We start from the raw sequence: 24,145 nt of genomic DNA on the forward strand, positions 1-24,145 counted from the left end.
TTTTATGATGCTGTCAACATGGGCGTCAAAAAGTAATTTACTATCATGGAAGACACCTAGATCCTTTACACATAATGAGCGTTGGAGGTTTTGACCCTTTAGCACATAGTTAGTACGTAAAAAAAATACTTTGCGACTAAATGTAATAACTGAACACTTAGAAGGATTAAGGTCAAAGCAGTTGGAGTTGCAGTAATCCTCTAGACGGTCGAGATCTAACTGCAGATCAAAGACGTCAGCTGGGGTCTTGATTGTTGCAAAAATAAGAGCCCCGACTTAACACGAAATTTTCTAACAAGTCGGGACATAAAAAACATGTAATGGTGTCTATGTAAAATTATGTATTTTGTGCATTAAATAAAAAAAATAAAAAAAGTAAAAATAAAGAAATGTACCAACATAGGTATATGAGTATAAAAAAATATAATCAATATACTTACATATAAAAACAAACACACATACATACACATGCACATGTATACATACATACATGCATGTTTACATATATACAGGGTGTTCTTTAAACCCTGTCACATCCGAAACCACAATGATCAGTATGGGCAAGAAGACATATTAGCATATTTAAAAAAATATTTAGAACAAAGAAAATATTTATAAAAACAAATGGTTGCTTACTTCTGCAGGGGAGAAGTGGGGGGAGCGCGGCGCAGTGTCAGACTCCCCCCTACCCCTCTTAGTTTCTATATATAATATATATATACATATAAATAGGTATATACATTATTATAGAGATACATGCAAAAATATAGTAAATAAAGTAAAGTGATTAGTATTAAGAAATTTTCTACATTTTAATTTATAACCTTTTGAATACTTAACCTATAATTATATAAAGACAGACGAAATATATCAACTTCACCATATTCGTTACCTAGCCGGTGTAGTCTAGGTATTGGTGAATTGTAATAATAATTTTGACTGCCAGGAGATTAAAAAAATAACGTTAGTTGCCAAATATTTTGATCAGGTACTTAATTAATACGTTAATTCCGTTAATAAATCATATAATACAAATTAAATACTTTTCCAGGAGTAACTTTAACTCAATTAAGGACTTATATGTCGATAGACACGTGTTTGGCAATTCTACCGTATGTGATAGCTTTTTAAAAATATATCAAGGTTTGTTTTTGCTCTCCTGTAAACCTCGCAAAATTAAATTTCGATAGTATACACAAGGATCGTCGATATAATATGTATATGTAGGTGCCTCATATTGATGTGTATCCGAATTATCCGTTCCGCGATTTCGCGTAATTTTAGAATTATGATTTTTTTGAAAATTTTTGACCGGATCGGTTTTTTTTTTTTTTTAATTCCTGAAAGCTTTTTTCAGGTTTCTTTTAAATGTACTTTTACTCATAAAATAATCAGCTTCGTAACATTAATGGAAGCTACAGAAGTTTTGACCTAAAATGCCGAATTCAAGTTCAATAAAATCAGACTTAAGGCTTTCAGCTTAAAATAAAAAATCTAAAAATGCAATTTCTTATTTTTTGAGTAACGTTTAAAACTGCGCTTTACTTTAAACTTTTGGAATAATGTAAAAAACGTAGGACTTAATAGGCTTTTACTCGCTGAAATCAGCCTTTAAAAATACTGAAGTGGAAAATTCCCAAGGATAATTATGATAGAAAGTGTGTAAACTAACAAAAAATAACTGTTAGAGATAAAATGACGACACGAGTAGCACTTCTTCTTCTTCTCCAGCCACTCTGTATAATAACTTGTACTTAAATATGAGTTAAAAATTAATGGTACTTGGTACTTGGTACTTTTTCACTTATTTATTTGACCAATTAGCGTTTCTACCATCACAAATAGTAAGTATATTTAAAATTATAACTTATATTTTATTTTAAATAATTATATAATTACAATGGAATTCCATCGAGGATTGTCAAAAACAACTTAGTTTAAGTATAATATTTAGTTCATAATGCACAGGTTAACAAAAAACTATGTTTCTTTTTTTTTGTTAATAGATATAAGTAATTATAACAAATAATTTATCTTTAAAAAATCACATGCTTCCAATTTCAATTACTTGATATTTAAAAAACATCACGATGCTTAAAATACACATCAAACAATAGCAAAAGAAAATGCTTTGTTTGCTATCTACTACGCTATGATACATTCCCACCTATCATATCTATCCTATCTATCATGTATGAGGTTTTACCAGCAACAATCAGATCTCGGAAATACAAGTTTTTCAGAACAGAGCTCTGAGAATCAATCATTCTTGGACTGAAATGTGATTCCTATGGTTAGGATATTTACCGACAGAAAAAAATACTTCCTTTCAAGGTGATGCCACTGCATGTCATCACCAACACGATTTTTAATATTTTAATGGATTCTGCCAACACAAATTTCAAATACACATTTAATCATGATATTCACAACCACAATACACAAAACTCAAAACATCTTGAGGCATCCAAATTTCGATTATAAAAGTTCGGCGAAAAGCCTCAAGAAAATATTGACCATTCCCAAATTTAATAAACTTCCCGGAATAGCATATCTAAAAGTGCTGCCACCAAAATAATGTTGCTTCATTCTTTTTGATTTTAAGCTTATTTCTAGCTTGCTGACACTTCACATCCTGAGCCTATTCCTACTGAAAACAGTGTTTTTATGCCATTTTGTAAAATATGAAATGTATGATTAAATCAATAAAATAAAATAAATAAATATACCTTTTAAATTGCTACACTTTATATTTCCTTCTCAAGATGGTGATTGATACCTCATATTTTTAAGGTATCCACCAATTTTAATAACTTCCTCGGTTAAAGGGTTAAAGGTATTCTATTGTTTATTTATTGAAACACCTTGTATATGGTTTTTCGGGGCCAGACCACGAAACTTCAGAGGAACATTCATCATGGTAAGCTTTATTTTTTTTTTCTTTTAGTCATTCTCCACAAACCCCTACCCCTCCTACCCAGCCGCTTCCCTTTTCGCGTCTGGTGCGTATCACTTCGTTGGTCAAATACGTTTTTATCGCAATTTTTTGTCAGGAAGTGGTAGGGTTTGCGGAAGGGATGCTTTTCTGAGAAATAAAAGATTCACTCCGTTTTGAGATGAGAAAAAAATAAATTAAAATGATTTTTTGGAAAAAAGTTTCGCGGTCTGGCCCTGAAAACCTTTTTATGCATATACGGTTTACAAACATATGCATAAGGCCGGGCTTATTGCCTAAAGGCAATTTCTTCCTACCTACCCAAACCGTTCAATTTGAGAAAATCAGTGGTATATGAACATATTGTTGGTTTATTAATGATTTCTTAATATACGCCTTACAGCCTTACATACGCTGATGTTTCCATGACTGATTTAAGCTGTGAGCAACTCGATAAACTTGAACGACTTCAGAATACATGCATAAGGTACTTTTTTGGTCTTAGGAAATATGACCACATTTCTGATTATCGTAGGCAACTGAAATGGCTCAAAATTAGACAGCGGAGAGACTATCACTCCCTCTCACTTCTGTTAAATGTACTTCATAGTCCTAATGCTCCTATATGCCTGCGTAATTTTTTTTAACGCTTATCAGTTCAAGACCTGCAAAATATGACCACATTTCTGATTATATGACCACATCAATACGTAGCTGCTATAACATGTAAGTTACCACAACTTTCATTCTCTACCTATTTGTTTAGACATTATCACATCATGCAATTAGTTCATTGTTTTTTTCTACAGCAGAACTTCATATTTTCATTTACTACTAATGAATTAAGCCGCAAAATATTTTTCCGTCTACACTCACTAAGAAGGTTGCAACAATTCTTACCCATTAATACTAAATGCACCCTTGTACAAGCATTACTAATACTCATTCTAGATTACGCTGATGTTTCCATGACTGATTTAAGCTGTGAGCAACTCGATAAACTTGAACGACTTCAGAATACATGCATAAGGTACATTTTTGGTCTTAGGAAATATGACCACATTTCTGATCATCGTAGGCAACTGAAATGGCTCAAAATTAGACAGCGGAGAGACTATCACTCCCTCTCACTTCTGTTCAATGTACTTCATAGTCCTAACGCTCCTATATACCTTCGTGAAAAATTTCAACGCTTATCAGTTCGTTTACCTCTTCGTTCTAATTCTCAAGGCACTCTCTTAATATCCATCCAAAATTCCTCTTTCTTCTCTAACTCATATAGTGTCCATGCGGCTCAACTGTGGAATCATCTCCCATCCATCATCAAACATGTTACTACATTATCTCTGTTTAAATCACGTCTGAAGAAACATCTCCTTTCTCTTCCTCAATCTCTCCTCCTTTCCTTTTTCCTCTTTCCGCTTTTTTCCTTTTTCCCATTGAGTAATAGTTTTGATTTAAGGTAATTTATAAACAAATACGTTTATTTCTATTTTTATATATTTTATGCTTTTTAATCTTTTTTTTCTATTGAATATGTTCTGTAACTTGAATTATAAAAATAAAACTTTTATTTTATTGGTTGGTTGGAAGAAATTACCATTTGGCAATAAGCCCGCCAATGTACAAATAACATTATGTACAAAAAGTTAGACAAATAAATAAATGATTTGTGCATCTTTCGTACATAGTTTTACTACACATTCGCCTGAGAGATCGCATTTCGACAGCATTCAGCCGACTTTCATCCCTGCTTTTCAAGTCCATACTTAGCTCCCATACATCAGGGTCGGGACCGCGACTCCTTTGCGAAATGCTAATTTTGCCTCTTGCGACAAACATTTGTTTGCCAAGGTTGATTTAAGTGCACCGTTCACTCTGTTTCCGGCACTCACCATCCTTTCAATATCTTTCTCAGTCAGTTCATCCCTAGTAAACATATTTCCCAGATACACAAATTCCTCTAACTGTTTTAGAACAATCCCATTCACGGCGATTTCACATTTAGTCATACTTTCATTTCTTTCAAAAACCATCACATTCGATTTATCGACATTCATCAGCAAATCGCTTCCCTTGCATACACTGCATTAAACCAAAAACAAAATTAACCCATTTTTCTAGGATTTTCCTTTCATGCAAGTGCGTTGATTTTGTTTAGGGTGGCAGAATTGTTAATTTTCTACTCCTGTGGTATTGATATTTTGTCTAGGTAATCACGTGTGCTTCACAACTTACAAATATCTTGACGTGATCAAATTGATTAAGGTATTATAAAACCATTCTGAAATTTTGATTCTGTTATCATTTAATTGTGTATTTTTGACGCATAAATAATTACTCCGCTATTGTAGAACAAATACTGATATTTGTTTTGGCCATCTGAAATAACACACGTTTGTCCACATGCTTCATACTACATTCAAACTTGTCATTTAACAAATAATAACCAAAATGATTCGAAGGAAATTTATAGCAATCAAATATGCATAAATTATTTTATGAAATATGAATTAATGCATAAGAAGAATATATATTTTGTTGCAGGCGCCGTGGCACAGTTAGTAAGACGGCCAACTGTGAAACTGGCGTCGCGGGTTCAATCCGCCAGTTGCAAGAAAAAAATCCAAGAAAGATTTTTCTTCAATCGGTCTGGGTGTTGTGGTGTATTTTTCATAACCTCCTTCCATATCCCCTCTATCCCACCTGCTGACAAGCCTCAAAATAGAGGATTATATTTTGCTGATGATATAGTTATTCGAAATAAAAAGTTTTTTTTTTTGTTTTTTTTATAAAAGAGCGTTCTTATGATTTACCCAAATATTTAATTTTGAAGGCCATTTTCAACGAGTTGTAAATAACTCACTATTAGATAATGGAATAGAGTTGGGGTAGGGTGGAATTCGAACCATGGACCTTTGGTCCGTGAGTCCGAGACACTAGCCACAGGACCACAACCCGATCAAAGTAGCCTGCATCGATTGCCGGCCCTTCAAATTTCGCTCTAAAAAATACAACCATCAATTTTTCTGTGGCGACGTAGTGCCATTATTCTGTTCACAAATCCAAAATCCTACCATAAAATCAAACTAACCATAGATAAAACAACAAATAAAGTATAATGTATTTTTATGCGTAAAATAATAAGGGGAAATAAATGTGTTTATTTATTTAAACTTTTACAATTTTGTTTTTTTTTTTAATTCAGAATAATGCTTCCTCACTAGAGTGTCCCATGCTGAGGGAAACATTTTACAATAAATATAATGAAATATGCCTTAAATTAGTTATTTAACACCACCAACAAGCTACAAAAAGTGGCTTGGTGGGATTTTAGTTTTAGTAAAAATATAACAAGTGAATTTTTTTTTTAATTTTAAAAATGTATAATTATGGTATTAAATAAATAAAAAAATAAACAAATAAGAAAATAAAAACGTAATTATTCTAACTAATCTAATTATCATCGTAAAAAACATAACAAATTCATTTAATCTTGCAGACAAATGTCATAATCAGGCAACAATGTTTTATCTATTTGGCTTGATCCACTCATAGATCCGTGCGCAACCCACCTCCAGTATCCATTTCTCAATAGCTATTCAATATTAAGATTACTTACTAATTGTCCTTGTGGGCAATGGAAGTAGATTGTACACTTTAACCGAGTAGTAGGCTTATCCTCTTTGAACGAAACTTGTATTGATTTTGAGTTGTTTTTGCAGCATCAGGGTGGAGTATCTAGTAACTCTTGTATTTGTGAAATGAGTTATGGAAGGTAGAGAATAATGTTTTTTTGCGTACAGTAACAGAGCTACTCGTATAGTCAAATATAACCAGAAATATCTTACATATGAAGCATAGGGATAAATAAAAGATTACCAATGAAGAGAAAAACGGAGACTAAAAACTCATAGACCAAGAGATTGAAGTTGTACAGTGAGTTACCTGAAGAAATTAAAGAAATGAAAAGAATCGAAAAATTTCAAATTGATTTAAAAAATTCTGTTCTTGAGAAATTATGAACTCACTTAATAAAGCAAATAAATTAAAGAAATTTAAAGAATCAATTGTAAAATATCGTAAGCCGCAATAAACACATGTGGATTGGAAGCATTGTCCGTATATACAAAACGTGTGTCAGACCAATCATGATGTATGCAGTAGAGACGGGTGTGACGAGATGCGGCGAGAACAAAAAATCTGCTCAGAACGTCAGAGATGAAAGTACTAAGGGCAATAGCAGGGAAACTCCTAAGGGACAGAATCCGGAATCAAGAAATTAGACGGATTTGCGATATTCTGGAGAGATTGCGTTGATAGAATGGACAGCGCTAGAATCCTCAATACCGTGGTTTATGAAATCCCAACTGGTCGCCGTCTGACTGGAAGACCACCAAAGAGTGGAAGGACAACTGGAACTCAGCATCTCAGGAATCACCCTCCAGCCGATAACGGATCAACCGATCTAAACAGAAAAGAAGATAAATATTATTTTTAACATCCCCCTTACTAATAACCATAGAACTAATTGTGGTTTTCATTATCTTATTCCCAAAATTCTTAGGTCTGCCAACAAACATACCAGTCTTGATTTTTTCTTTAATAACAAGTTGTCTTCTTTCAAACGATCACTGAATCAAATTCAAATTTAAACACTTCTCTCCCGCTTCCACTCCCACCGAGTCTACGTTATACCATTGTGTCTTTCTACTTTTCTTCATAATAATTTTCTATATGTCCTTAAAAAGGTCATAAGCCCTGTAAATGCCTTGACTTCCACATTCGCTTATTTAAGGTATTCTCCATCCCTGTTGTAATTTGTTAATCTTAATGACCCCCGAGGGGGTGAAATCCAGTCTTTTGTCTATGAACATTTGGACAAACTCAAATATTGTAAGCCACACTTAAATATTTTAGTTTAGGATTAAAGTCTTGAAATTGAGACGTATTTCAGCTCTCCTGAACATTTTAAAGAATTACAAATGTTCCTTTTTGCCATCTGACCACCGACTTATCTATTCTTTCTCAAGCTCACTGGAATTTTTTCTCGAGGGTTCTGCCCTTTGCTGTATTACTGATACTACTACCATCACGCCATTTCCCATGGGGCTAGGCAGAGAGAATGGACCCCCACACACGTCTATCCTGGCATACATTTCTAGCTTCTTCCACATTCATACATCACATTTTTATGTATATTTCATTTTTACTTTTTATGTTTATTCATTTAAATATGTTTTTTTTTTCTTTTTAAAACTAGTATTTTAACCGTATCTTATTTTTAAAAAAAAATATAAATGGTATATTCTGTAATTTATTTTTGTTCTTCAATTTTTATTATTATCGGTATGTTTTCCAATTTATATTTTTGTTTAATTTCTTAATTACTCATTTTATATATTATAATGTGTATTTGTGGTTCAATTTTTATTATTATCGGTATGTTTTATAATTTATAATAATTGTGTCTCATTTATTTACTATTAATGGCATATTTTCTAATCTATTTTTATGATTCAATTTTTATTATTATTACTTGCATGTTTTCTAATTTAAATTTATATTGATTTTTTATATTGTTATTATTATTCTTTGAACTTATTAAGCATCATTTAATGAAATTAAAAATAAAAAAAACACATGAATAAAATAAGGTCCTTCCTAAACACAGGAATTTCCTAGCTAGTCGGGACCTGAAACAAATAAACTCTGTACATTTTAAAACTGTGAAAGACTAAATAAATAAATAAATAAATAAATACATCTTGTCATACACGCCCTTTGGATCTGTCTGCTTTTGACAAGACCAGACATAAGGTTTTGGTTTATCTGAACATGCCACGTCTTTTTTGGTCGTGTTCGTCCCACGTTACCGTTCATTCTCGCCATATACACCTGTTTTACCATTCTTTCGCCATCCATTCGTCCTTCATGACCGAACCATCTCAGAAATGTATTCTTAATTTTATCAATTATACCTGACACTCAAATTTACACTCTCGCCAGGTTTCATAATTCGTAACCCTGTCATACATTGATTTCCCACGCATTTGTCTAAGAAATCGCATTTCAATTGCGTTCACTCGGCTTTCAACCTTCCTCTGCTCTTACTGACATACTTACCGACATTTAATTTATTGGGGATATCAACAGTAATACATGTAACAAAAATATAACAAATAAAATATACAGAGAATAAAACCAATGACAGATATCCACAGAAATACATTAAATACACGTACAATACATACTAGTGTGTTTGTGTGAGTGTAAGTGAGTGAGAGGGTGGGTGAGTGGGTGTTATATTGAAGCAATTGTGTTAAGCAATTATTGAACCACACGTTAACTACTGTAGTAGAATTTTATTTTTATCAAACAAAAAAAACATAGATAAACTAACTGTATTACAAAATAACGCCTTTGGAATCATTTTGAAAAAAAACAGATATACGAGGGTAAAGTCGATGGTAAATGAAATGAAATTATTAACATATAAACAAAGAATATTTTACAATACAATGATATTTGTTCATAAAATTATAAACTCTAATAAAAAAACAGAATTTTGGAAAAAAAATGATCGGAACCAGCATGAACACGATCACAATACTAGAGAAAAGAACAAAATTAGACTTCCATTTAGGAAAAAGGCAAAGTCACAAAATTTAATTTTATTTAAAGCAATTAAAAAGTATTACGAAATGGAAAAAAATATTTATGAAGAAAAAAACATATCAAAATTTAAAATAATGGTCAGGACATATGTGATAAACAATTTATAAATTAAATATATTTGCAATGTTATTATTAGAACACACATAACAATATGTGTGATATGTGTGCCCTACTTTAAGATTTAAATAAAAAAAAATAAAAAAATATTGGAATGAGGGTGGACATGTGTGTAAATATTGCACAAGTGTCAAGTGTCGAAAAAATAAATATATATAAAATATTAAGAATTAGAGATAAAATATAATAAAATAAAATAAGATAAAATAAGACTTTATTATTGAAACTAAGTATAAGACAAAAAAGTATGTTTTAAGACGCGCATTTTAAATGTTATTTTTTTACAATCAAATGGATCAATAAGGGGAAAGTTCAAATTATATTCACTAGCAAAACGTATAAGTGGAGAGTTCTGGGCATAGTTCGTACGAGCCGCTGGCACATGAAATAGAGAGCTCGACGTGTGACGGGGATTATGTATCATTACTTTACTCACTGAACCTTTTAATTTTTTTCTCATCACGTAATTACGGAGCTATTTTTTTGGCCCTAGACATCTTCGGCACTGCGTTATCTTGGAATTTTTCTTGTAATAACATGAAGTATGCTGCAAGCTGCAACGATCACCCTACGAAGTCGGAAGATTCAGGTTTGATGTTAAAATTTCATATTGGAAGCCGATCGACCAAAGAAACAAATTGTGCTATAGATTGATATTATTGCGTTGCACTGCGGGCACAAGTCTACTAGTGATCACATCCTGTGCTACAAATTTGATCAAAATATTTGTGAGAAAACACGACTCGAGTCAGATCTATTCTATTTGATACTATTTTACAAATATTGACTTAAGCCCAAATGAAAATTCGCTTTTTAATCGGTATTTATTTCAAACAAACAAACAAACCATCACGCCGTCTCCCCGTAAGGGTAGGCAGAGAGGATAGAACGCCATAACACTCTATCTTGGCATACAGACCTCGCTTCCTCTATATTCATACATCTTCTCATGCACGCACGCCGATTATTCCTACTTTTGACATGTCCATCTTCAAGTATTTGATGGACTTGATCGTGCCATGTCTTTCTCGGTCTTCCTCGTTTTCTGCATTCATAAACATTTGCATCGTAGATCCTTTTAGCCGTCCTTTCGCTGTCCTTTCGCTCTACATGTCCAAACTTTCGCAGCACCCCTTTCTTGATTCTGTCAATAATGCATGTCTCAGCCTTGCACACTTCACGGATCTCGACATTTGTGCACCTATCATACATCGTTTTACCACACATTCACCTGAGGGATGGCATTTCGACAGCATTCAACCTACTTTTATCATTATTTTTCCAATTCCATACATTAGAGTTGGCACTAGAACTCCGCTGTGAACTGCTAGTTTAGCCTCCTACGATAAACATTTGTTTGCCAAAGTAGATTTTAGTGCACCATTTACCCTGTTCCCGGCACTCACCCTCCTTTCAATATCTTTCTCGGCCTTTCCGTCCCTAGTAAACATACTTCCCAGGTACACAAAATCTTCTACCTGATTCAGAATATCTCCGTTCACGCCGATCTCCCATTTAGTTATGTTTTCATCCCTTTTAAAAACCACCACTTTCGATTTATCAACATTCATAAGCAAATCGCTTTTCTTGCATACATCGTAGACTTTTGTTACCAAGAATTGCAGTTCTTCTTTGCTGCTAGCAAGAAGCACGGCATCATCCACATACAGAAGACAGTTAACAGTTATACCAGTCATTTTTGCTCCCATTCTTAAATCTTTCAGTTCTTTCATACAGTTATCGATGCATATGTTGAACAACCATGGTGACTTTAATTAATTTATTTATTTATTTTGTTCATTAACGCCCAAAAGGCATTTACAAAAAATAAAAAAAAAAACATGCTAACATACTAAATAATAAACACAGAATATACAGAAAAAATATGTAAAATTAGTTAGAAAGGATATAATAAAAAGTTTTACAAAGTAAAAAAAAAACAATAATAACAAAGGTATGCAAGAAAAAACAGTACGCATATAAACAAAAAACGCAAAGCTTATTAAATAAATTCTATAAAGCAAACACAGTAAAAAAAATGTTACGGTAAGCAAGAAAGACAAATTTAAGTTAAATTAATAAACAAGCAAGCATTTACTATCGCGAAAAAGGAAAAAATAAAAATATGTAAATATGAAATGCGTATTTGCCAATACTACAATGCAATTTGATATAATAGTAAAAAATAAATAATAAGTTTTTAGTAATAAAAATAAACAAGTAAGTATTTTTTTAATTTTCGGAATTGAATTTTCAATAATAGTTTGACGAGCAGCTACAAATAAACTTGATATTGTGGACTTATAAGATAGTAAAGAATTGGACAGAATGTCCGCAGCCGTTCCATAAGTGTTACCTAACCTATGCAGTCTCGGTATCAATGAATTGTTTTGTTGGTTGGAAGAAGTACACCAGCAATGAAACAATAAAGTACTCCTAGTGTTGACAGCAGGGTATGATGAGGATATTTTACTTTTCTTTATTTTACTTGTGTATCTGTAAGTGGAGTATCAAATTATATAAATAACTCAATTTGGCAAAGAACCGGACCTATGCCCCTTTTCTGAGTCAGCGCAGATTTATGTTTGCCTTGCTTGCAACCACGACCCCCAAGCAAGCCTTCGCGACCCCGTGGGGTTTAACAGTTGTTTTTCAATCCACAGTTTAAAAACCACCGTACATCAATGTCTTTATTTGAGTTCCATTAACTAGTTCCATAGTTTTGTTGACCATAAACTTGACATTTGAACCTATGTGTCAAATAGTCAGATGGAAATATTAACTATCTTGTGACGCCAGTAATTGGTATTATTAAACTGTGACATACTCGTAATAAGTACAAGATTGGATTCAGTCGCAAAAAGTCTACTCACGCGTAAGGTTTCATATTGTTTTTATTTATTATTAAGTCTGAATTAATTCCAAATTGCAGTTTGTAAACCTGTATCGAAAGTGACAAACTGTATAAAATCATTTTTATTATTTATTACTTTCCATCAAATTCAATTCAGTGAAACGTGATTCTAGAATACCGTCTAAGAAAAGTTGCATCGGTAAAAGTTAAGTGAATTTTAAGCATTATTATTTTTTGTATTTTTTTCAAAATACACAAAACGCGTTGAGTTAAATAAGTTTTATTGAACAACTTATATGAAATAATATATTAATTTATAAAAGAAACACAGACTTTTTTGTCGTCACACAAACTTGTGGAGGTTTGCACAGTGAAGTACCGTTGGTTATCTTTATATATAATTCCTCTGTACGTGTGATGTCACCGTACTCCTAAACGGCTTAACCGATTTACGTGCGGTTTTCAGAGAAATATAGATCTTTGCGCAGTGCGTGTTCGTAGATATTAAAAATCTCAATCGAATATGTAAAAAAGAAGTTAGGAGCATAAATGTTTTATTCATCAATCTACCAGGCTTGCATTCGAGGAGAATGCGTTTGAAAAAAAATGGAAAGATATTGTTTTTTTGCGTATAAAAAAAGTTTGTTTATGAATGTTTACAAACAGCATTTGTGTTTTGTGGATCTCAATCAGATTCTTTCTTTAAATTCATTATGATTTCTACCCATTTATTTCTGTTTTTTGGATTTTTGGTAACACTAAAATAAAATTAAATTTAAAGCATTTAAAAAAATCATATTTCCCATTAAATACACCCCTTTGTTGATGAGACGACCGGAGTTTGACGTTTGCAAAAAGAATGCCATATTTGAAAAAAAAAATATTTTATGTTTTGGAATGCAACCATAAACAAGAACCTACTTAAATTCGTTTTTTTTTTAATCTCGACAATTTTTAGTTTTGGAATTTAATCACAAACAAGTATCTAGGTACCTACTTATCAATGAAAAGTCTTTTGCCAACGTTCGGGCAGGACAACGTCTGTTGGGTCTGCTAGTTTTTTTTATATTTTTTTTAATCTAGGTTCTTTTTAGTAACATATTTTGATATATTTTATTTATCGCTACTCAACTACAAAAACCAAGTTATGCATATATTCTTGGTAAAAAAGAGTCACTTAAATAAGTGGGGTTAAAATAGTTATAATGTATGTAATATATTTTTTTATTACTTAACATAAGTATTGATGAACGTAGTTATGCGGAAAACAGACCACAATTCTGAAAAAATTAGATATTGATGTTATCGGATGCAGTAAGGTCAATTATGTGTTCTGCTAAAAACAGCCAGAACGCCTTCATTCTCCTTCTAAAAATGGTATTGATCACAAAAACGGCATTTTTCAATTCTCAAAAAACATCCATAGCACTAGAAAAATCTTACGGTACTTTAAAAATCATTTATACTAGTCAAATCTCGGAGTAATAATGCGCCAAGCTATAGAGGAGCCCAAACGTAGGAAAACCATTCTATGACTATTGGGTATTAAGTTAGCCACAGTTCGCAGCAAAACAATTGGCCGTACTCAGGTCGAGAATCGCCAAATGGATATTAATTTTGATTGTAAATACTTTTAAATATGTACCTGTGTATTTATTATTGCAGGGTTATTCCGATTTATTTTTCTATAGTTCGCCTATATTTATTTTATAAAACTGAAAATACGTGTCTGTTTACTTTTTTTTATTTATTCGTTTTATTTACAATATACTTATGTTACATTTATTGAGACATAAATTCCAACTCCATGGTCCTGTGTTGAGTTTTTTTGTTTGTCCGTCACATTTCCGAAACAACGAGTCTGAAACTTGGACATGTCATTTTAGAAACGATTTCAAGGTTAACGTTGCTATTTTCGAGTAAAATTTGAATCGACCTCTACTCGATAAAGACTCAAACTTTATATGGATGCCGAGTGCGGCCCCGACATATTGCCCGTAATTAACTGTCATTATCAACAGTTAACATACTTCAATTCACAAATGTATCCCCTAAATTGAAAAAAATAGGATCTGAAGTAAATATGTTGATACAAGGAAAGTTTTTAAGCAACATAGTACACGTGTCGGGACAATAAATGCCAAAAATCAATGTAAATCATAGGAAAATATTCTAAATCAATTACCTGTGGAAACTGACTCCTTTAACACCTTGACGCTCCTATTGTTGTAACCAAATTACTGCAACAATTCACCATTGTCGATTTATATTTATTTTATCACAAATATCCATTTATTTACAAGCACAGCGACAAAAGCATCAGATAGAACCCTTACGCGTATGTTATCAAACAAAACAAAATGGCCGCCAATTTGTTGCTAACCATCATCGCTTGCGTTCTATGAAACATAGTGATAGGGCTTCTCTATAGGTTGACGAATTATTACTCGGAGATTTTAACCCTATGTATTTAAGTTGCCTTCCTTTTTTTGCCAAGAATATACCAATTCATAATTTTATTTACGTAGTTAGGTAGTGATAAATTTAATATATCAGAATATGTTACTGAATAGAAACGATTTTTTTTAAAACAAATAAATTAACAACAGACCTTAAATTTGTGTATTTTTTTTTACATCTGAACCTTTAACCTCCATAAGTTTGTGGGATGATTTTCCGATAAGGAAATCTTAAATCTTTATACAAATATGCTTTTCCAACGCAAACAGTGACATTGAGATATTAGAAGATATATTTGTTACTTTTTTTAGACTTTGTCACAGACTTGTCATCATTTGTGGCATCTTTTCCATTAAATTTGCGTATCCGCTTATGGGCTTAAAAATATGTACCCAAAAAATGATACTCGTGCAAAACTAATTAATTTAAAGCATATTAAAAATGTTAAATCAAACTGTTTACTAAAAAAACAATCGCCCGTAATTTTTTGCCAGTTGAGTCTACAATTTAAATATTTCAGTTGCATTAAAAAATTCAACAAAAATAAATTTCTACTGATGTGTAGTGAAAAATGAGTATTTCAAGATTAATACCAAATCAAATATCTTGGTTTAAGTTTGTAAGTGAAAAATCTTGATGGAAGTTCATTGTAATTTATAATATAAATAAAAGACGAGTGATACTTAAATTTGGAATATCCAGTGAGCGGTTTCATCGCTTTTGCGACATCTTCGATACTGGTATCTTTATTAAGGAGTTCAAAGTATTTATACAAAACAGAGGTAAGGACGGATAATTCAAAATTGTAACGACTGTAAAAATACATGCTACGTAGGCCAAACGGGTAGAGCCATTAAAACACGCATAAAAGAGCACATACAATCATGGTCTAGTAATAAAGATAATTCAAATTTTGCCAATCATTTAATAGAAAATGAGCATTCCTTAAATTTAAAAATAATGTAAAAATAATTCACATTGTACCTAAAGACCATAAACTTGACAAACTAGAAATTCTAGAAATTAATAGATTAAAAAATAAACCCGTAGCAGAATTACTTAATGAACAGATAACACAAGTGCATTTTCAATTACTTTACCCATTGTAATGTATTTTTACTGATGACTTTTTACCTTCTGTGTTTCAGAAATTATAATTGACAAAAATCACACTCACGAAGGATGGGGCACGAAAAATAAAATACTTAAACTCATTAAAATACCATTATAATTTACACTAAAAATGTACTATGTAACTTAGTAGACATTATATTAATAAATATGTACATCTCCCCTCCCCTCCTTATCCTCTCTTCAAGCATTCTTGTCCAAATCCAGCCCAATTTACAGTAACTTAATGTTCTTAAAATTAATATTTAAAAATCTTTGATTATTGGGTACATGAAAATAACATTTTTGAATGTATAAATTGTATGTATTTATTTGATATGTAATATATTTTCTTTACTAACTTTGTATACTATGTGGAAATCTGTTATTAGTTCTGAGTTTATACACTATATCTGTTTGTTTACTAAAAATATGTATGTAGAACTGTTGATTTCCCTAATAAAATGAAATAAATAAAAATCAACTCATTAGATAACCCAAAAAAAAATTTGATAATGATCCTTAAGATAAAAATAACTTTATTAAATTTTCTTTCATATAATTTTGAATTATCTATCCTTACCTCTGTTTTGTATAAATACATTGAACTCCTTAATAAAGATACCAGTCTCGAAGATGTCGCGAAAGCGATGAAACCGGTCACTGGATATTCCAAATTTGTGGATTAAAGTATCACTCGTCTTTTATTTATTTAATAAATTTATTTATTTATTAATTTACACGCCCTACGGGCTTTTACATATATTAGAAATTACATTCAAGTGCAGCAGTGAAACATAAGTGTGCAAATTTAGTTGAAATGAAAGATAACATAAGAAAAGCTAAAAGATACAATAATAAGTAAAAATAAGAAAATGTACATAGGTATGTAACATAGGTATATGGACAATATTTTGAGTTTGTCCAAATTTTTGTAGACAATGACTGGATTCGACTCCCTGGGGAGCTGATAACATTAACATATTACAACAGAGATGAAGAACATTTCAGAAAAGGTGATATAGAAGTCTAGGCATCTACAGGGCTTATGACCTGTCATTGGCTGGTTTAAGTGGTCACTTTACACACTGTGTAACATTCACCATTCTGCCCATATTTGAACATCTATATTCCTTTAATTCTTTCATCTGTTGATGTTTGTGAAGTTAAAGAGCTGAAACCTTTATTTATGCGGGTGAGATTCATCTAATTGAATTATTTCACCTACATACTAGACAACGCCTGAAAATGTTATTTTTTTAAATTTCTATACTTCTTCATGGACCAGGTGGATTTATCAACAATATTTTGAGTCTGTCCAAATTTTTGTAGACAAGGACTGGATTCAACTCCCTGGGGAGCTGTTTATATTAACCTATTACAACAGAGATGAAGAACATTTAAGAGAAGGTAATATAGAAGTCTAGGCATCTACAGGGCTTATGACCTGTCAATGGCTGGTTTAGGCGGCCACTTTACACACTGTGTAACATTTACCATTCTGCCCATATTTGAACATCTATTTTCTTCCATCTGTTGATTTTAGTGGAGTAATAGAGCTGAAATCGTTGTGAAGAGATTCATTTGATCGAATTATTTCACATACTAAGCAACGCCTGAAAACAATTTTACAATTTTACAATTTTTAAACTTCTTATTGGCCTAGATAGTTTTATTACAATACTTTGAGTTTGTCTAAATGTTGGTAGACAAACAACTGGATTTCACCCCCTAGGGAGCCATTAAGATTGACAAATTACGACAGAGATTGAGAACATTTTACAGGAGGGAATATGGAAGTATAGGCATTTACAGGGCTTATGTTCTGTCGTTGGCTGGTTAAAGTAACTTAAACCAGCCAATGACAGACTTCCATATTCCTCCCTTTAAAATGTTCTCCATCTCTGTTGAAATTTGTTAATACATTTAACCTTTTTTTACTAATTTGTTCGTGATGTGTTTACATATAATTTATGAACAATATCTAATCACAACAAATTGTGATTATTATACCAACGACATGTATTTTTCATTGTTTGTGACAGGCGTCGTGGCGCAGTTGATAAGACCATAAGCCAACTGTGAAACTAGCGTCGCGGGTTCGATCCCGCCAGTTGCAAGAAATAAATCCAAGAAAGATTTTTTCTCAATTTGTATGGGTGTTTTATTTTATTTTATTAACATATACGGCAGAAAAACCTTTTACATAAATTAAAATTAAAACATATTTGGTTTAATTAACGAAACAATACTTTTTACCCAAGATTTAGAAAAAAAAATTAAAACTTAAAATTATATAACACATTCAAAAGAAGTTTAAAACAGTTTAAAAATAAATGTAAAAATAAAAATAGATTATAAAATATTTTAAAGGATTAATATAACAAAAAAATAATAATGCAATGTTTCATAAATATAATCATTATACTAGAGGTTAATTTACCATTCACCATCTTTTAAAAGTTGAATAGATTTGTTCTTTAAGAACAATACCCTACACTAAATATTTCAGATACGTGGGAATAACTATTGCCGTGTTCCTGGAGTCTATTTAATACGGCATTACAAGTATACACTGTCCGTGAATTGTTGCTATAAAATGATGGCACCTGTCTAAGAGGGGTGAACCGTGTAAAAAAGCGATTATGCGCAGCTTACCATTACATTTGACTAACCATAATAATTACCATTTATTTTAAATCGTTTCCACCGTTTGTATTTTATCCTAATATAAATATAAAATTTAATATAGCGCGCCCAGCGCCTGAGGTGAGCTAAGAAACTAACCGATTATTCGAGCTTATTTTTTCATACAAATAAGTATACTAAATTTTTAATGTCTTAACCCCAGTGCGGGTTTTTTCTCCTAGATTAAACTTGCAGATTGCATAAATTATTTGAAGATTCTTGATTTTGAAAACATTGTTTCTTAAGGACTATTTTTCTTTGAGATGGTACTTTTGACATAACACCAAAACTACTTTCATGCGTCATATTGCAGGACATATAGCGCTCTACGCGGCCGTTTTTAGCACTATTAAATACTAGGACGATTCGGCCAGTTGACACTTCAATTGAATACCTAATATCGACTGAATCCATGGTGGTATTTTTATTTATTTTTTAATTAATTATAGATTAAAGTAATGGATGATATATCTATATATTATAATATATCACGAAGTTACATCTTTAAAATGGATTTCACTGATGAGAGTTATTGCATTACACAGAACCACAGAAAAATATCAATTTATAGTTTATATTACTTATATTATATTGTGTACATCCTATGTAGGTACAAATATGTTTTTTTGTAGCTTACATATAAATAAAATCACAATTTACCACTGCTGTCTAGTCACTCTTCCAGGCACCCTGAAGCAATCCTATATTGAATTTACAATTTTGAATAAATTTGAAAAGTCTCATTTTTTTTTCTATCGCTAATTTTTTACAAATTTTATGTTTTTAATAAAAAATCATAATTTAAAAATGCATGACTAATTTCAAGTTTAATATTAATGTACCTTAAGAATTTTTTTAGACTCTTTCCACAGAATTTTGGTGACAGCTTTAGTAAGAAGTCCATATTGTAGTGTTGTGGTATATTTTTCGTAACTTTCTTCTATATCCTATTTCTCATCTGCTGACAAGCCTCTCAAGAAGAGGCTTAACAGGTTATAACTTAATAAAAAAACCATAGTAAATTTAATAAAATAAAACACTTATTTTAGTGGTACACGTGAACCAAACGAAGAATATCGATGCGATTGAATCGATTTATTTATTTACATAAATAATTTCATTGTACATACATTATTTGAAACAATAACTCCCAACTCCATGGGACTAAAAGTCCTGTGTTGAGATGAGACGAGCAATTATATGACATAAACACATGAGTATATCACCACAAATATAGGATTAGAAACATAAAAAAAAAATATTAAAAAATATTTTTAAAAACATATAAATGGCGCAATATGGTAAACAGTAAACTCAAACATTCGCAAAATCATCAAGGAGTTTCCCACTCAAATTCCTCCCACTAAGGAAAATCCAGTCCTAAACTTCTTTCTTGAAAATAATTTTGTCCTTGAGAGCTTAATACGTTCTTCTAAAATATTGAACACTCGGTGCGATAAATGATAGATGTCTCTGAGCAAAAGTCATACGGGTTTTGGGTGTGACATAAGTACGTATATTTTGCTGAGACCTCTCCTTATTGTTTGGCCAGAAGTGTGTAGTGCTTCTTTTAGGTACAGTTGTCTCATATCCAGCACCTTCACGTATTGGAACAGCTGTTCTGACGGGTATGTTGGAGGGCGCCGGAACATTATTCTCAATTATAATTTCTGTGAAATTATGAGCGGCTTAAAAATGGATGCCGCACAACCCCCCCAGCCAACTATTCCATAAGTTGCCGTGGATTGAAACAGAGCAAAGTACACACTTCTGAGAGTGTCAGTATCCAGAATGTCTTTAAGAGTGGCGTTACTATGTTTGCTTGTCTCCTCATTGTACGCACCTCCCTGAACAAAATGCGGTATCCGGTTTTACCCAATGACACGGGGTGTAAACGGATTCCACTATCTCTCGGAATAAATAATTCATTGTGTAACTACTTAAAGGTCTCATGTAATTTGCCAAAATAAATAACGTTTGCCGTTGATTATTTAGTACGAGTTTATTTTTAAATACGTATTCAAATAATGAATTTATTTGAGTATTATCTTAACTATTTGGTTTGCCTCCACCTTGCCTCATATTACTATTCAAACTTCCGACTTGAATAAACCAAATAATATATGATAAAAATCTTACATTTTATTTCAGTCGCTGTTATTTCGTTGGCAAAATTGCGTCGCCTTTATATGTACTGAAGTAAATATTATCAAATGAAATAAAAGCAATGACACATTAGTACTGAAATGTACAAAGAAAACATTGAAAATGGGATCCTCGTTCCGCAAAAAGGAAAAGCTAATATATTCAACCAATATTTGGCCGCGTTAATATGTAAGTCCTTTTTTAACCATTTTTTGAAGAGTAATTTAAATCTACCATTACTATCCAGCAAGAAAACAATTGATTACATATTTTTTACTTATAAATGACTTGCTTTTACCTGTGGCTTCGTTCGCGTGGTATAAGAAGAACTTACTTAATTAATTAGCAATTTTCCAAGTGGAATCATGTATTTTTTCGGTGTAAAATGTAGCCTGTATCGATTGCCGGTCCTCCAACTATTGCCATGCAAATAGACGACAATTCGTTAGTCTATGGCGAAGTAACATTTTTATTCTGTTTCTAAAGTAAAAAAATGAATTCTTCCTTAACGTCGCAACGGAACAAGCGACTGACGTAATTTTCTGCATAGGGATAGCCGGAGAGCTGACAAGTGGTCATACGCTACCCTACCGAATCAACTGATGATAAGAGAGTTGTGACAGATTTCCGGTTTACGGTAAGTCAGCTGACCAATCAGCAGAACTCGCCGACAAGAAGGGAAAGAGAACTTGAGACGTCACACGCGGAGTAATTAAAAAAATACGAAACTTTAAAACCACTGAACTTCCTCATTATTGCATGCTCTCATTTTTATCGCGTGCTATTTTCCATAGCACTGAACTTCCCATTTAGTCAATATTTTTTCAGGTAGTATGCTAGCCTTTATCTATGGAAACACTGCAGCTTGGACATCAGCTGCCGTTCCACAACTTCAAGAAGGAGTCCTTGCGTCAGGACCCGTATCACCAGAAAGCATAGGTAGAAAAATATATTTATTTAATTATTTTTTTTCCACTTTTATTTTTATTTTTGTGGACAAGTCCCAACTCCGCGAGTTCAGTTGGGACAATAATAATGTACTTTTACAACAAAATATCATAAAAAATAACACATTGCATATTTACATATATTTTTATTATTTTTTTCATTTAACTTTTTGTACATAATGTCAATTGTGCATTGGCGGGCTCATAGCCGAACGGCAATTTCTTCCAATCAACCTATAAAATAAAAGTTTAATTTTTATAATTCAAGTCGCAAATCATCTTCAATTGAAAATAAAAATAAAAAAGCTAAAGACGTACAAAAATAGAAATAATTGTATCTTTATGTATATAATTCTTCTGTACGTGCCACTGAACTCCTCCTAAACGGCTTACCCGATATTTTTTTTATTTTAAATTTATCATTGACAAACCCTTACGGGTTACATACATTAAAAAAAATATTTTTACTTTTAAGATTCATGTTCTACTGTTGGTAATAATATTTTTAACATCTTTTGTAAAGGTTGTCTGAGTCTTTTGTTTAGTTTTGTCTGGTAGTTTATTGTATAATTTCAGTCCATGTTATAATAGTTTCGATTGTCCTTTTGTCGTTTTAGAAGGTTGTATATGATATTTTTCTGATATTCTCGTATTGTGTTCATGTTTACTAAAGTTTTTTTTCAGTTTTAATTCTTTGTCTACAATTACATCAGTGGTTAATTTATGAATAAATTTGAAGGATTCTAGTTTAAAAAGTTCAGTTACATTAAATTGTTTGGTTTGTTTAAAAAGTTCTTTAGTTGCTGTTAGATAGGGTAGGTCATATACTAACTTTAATATTTTATTTTGCTGTCTTTGTAGTGTGTTTATGTCTTTTTGATTTCCTGTTCTCCATAGTAGTTGCATATAACATAAGTTAGTTTTCACATAGGCTTCGTACATTAGAATTTTTTCCGGTTTTGGAACAAAGTTTTTAATTTTAAAAAAAGACTCGATAATGTCGCCACTTTGCTAACTAAATTGTTGATATGAATTGTCCATGCCAATTGTCTGTCTATTGTTAGTCTTAGGTATTTAACATGCTCAATTTCAGTCGGTCGTTTATTATTTATGAAAACATCTACTTTATGACGTTTTTTTCAAGATTCAAAATGGATAATAAAGCGTTGTTTTTCATTAAGTGTAAGTATGTTTGTGTTTGTCCATTTAGTCAACATAGTTAGGTCTTCGTTTATGTCATTGTTTGTTAATACGTCTGTTTGATTTTTATAAAATAGTTCAATGTCATCGGCATATATAATAAGTTTTCCTTTAAAATTTTACAGTAATAAGTCATTAATATATAAAATATATAATAGTGGACCCAAAATAGATCCTTGTGGGACTCCAAAATTTACTATTTGTATGTTCCTTTTTTTTCATTTACAAAAGTACCCTGCTTCCGATTTGTTAAGTGTGATTTTAATAGTTATTATTTTTTTTATTAATAGTTGTTTACGTGTGGTTTTCAAAGAAATGTAGATCTTTGCGCTCCGCGTGTTCGTAGACATTAAAATTTTCAATCGAATAAGTAAAAAAAAAGTTAGAAGCACAAATATTTTTTCATCAACCTACCAGGGTTGTTGACGAGAATGCTCGTACAAAAAATAATGGAAAGATGTTGTTTTTTTGTATTTAAAAAAAGTTGGTTTTAGGATGCTTACGAACAACATTTGCTTTTTATGGATCCCAATAAGATTATTTCCTTACATGCCTTATAATTTATTCCCCTTTATTTATTTTAACTGGAGATTTTTTAAAACTTAAATAATTTACTGACATTCAATTCATTTTTTAAAATCGCATTCCTGAATAAAGTCCACCCCTGTTGGTGAAAAGAGCCGAGTTTGACATTTGCAAAAAATCTATATTTAAAAATTAATGATTTTATGTTTTGATATTCAACCATAAACAAGTACCTAGCTACCTACTATATTTGAATATTAAAAATTTTAGTTTTGGAATTCAAATGTAAATAAGTACCTACTAATGTACCTACTTATCAGTGAAAAGTCTTTTCCAATGTAATAGCAGGCAAGCCAACATTCGGGCAGGACCGCGTAATAATAAAAAAAATACCTTAAATCAATATCAATATGAATCGGGTTGTGGTCACGTGGCTGGTGTTGCGGACTCACGGATTAGAAGTCTGAGGTTCAAATCCCACTCTAC

General features: G+C 31.7%; 1 protein-coding gene across 1 annotated transcript in view; it reads left to right on the forward strand.

Moving 5' to 3' along the window:
* Positions 1 to 20,991: 20,991 nt before the first annotated feature.
* The window catches only part of LOC148278335 (facilitated trehalose transporter Tret1-like), a 30,628-nt gene continuing 27,474 nt past the window's right edge, over positions 20,992 to 24,145 (forward strand). The window contains exons 1-2 of the mRNA XM_088231572.1: positions 20,992 to 21,176; positions 21,816 to 21,926. Of these exons, the coding sequence (XP_088087698.1) occupies positions 21,089 to 21,176; positions 21,816 to 21,926 (199 nt within the window). The 5' untranslated portion in view covers positions 20,992 to 21,088. The remainder of the gene's footprint in view (positions 21,177 to 21,815; positions 21,927 to 24,145) is intronic.

The sequence above is a fragment of the Micrasema longulum genome, unplaced genomic scaffold (genome assembly GCF_059751315.1).
Source record: "Micrasema longulum isolate JH-2025_06_02 unplaced genomic scaffold, ASM5975131v1 h1tg000892l, whole genome shotgun sequence".
Classification (NCBI taxonomy): Eukaryota; Metazoa; Arthropoda; class Insecta; order Trichoptera; family Brachycentridae; genus Micrasema; species Micrasema longulum.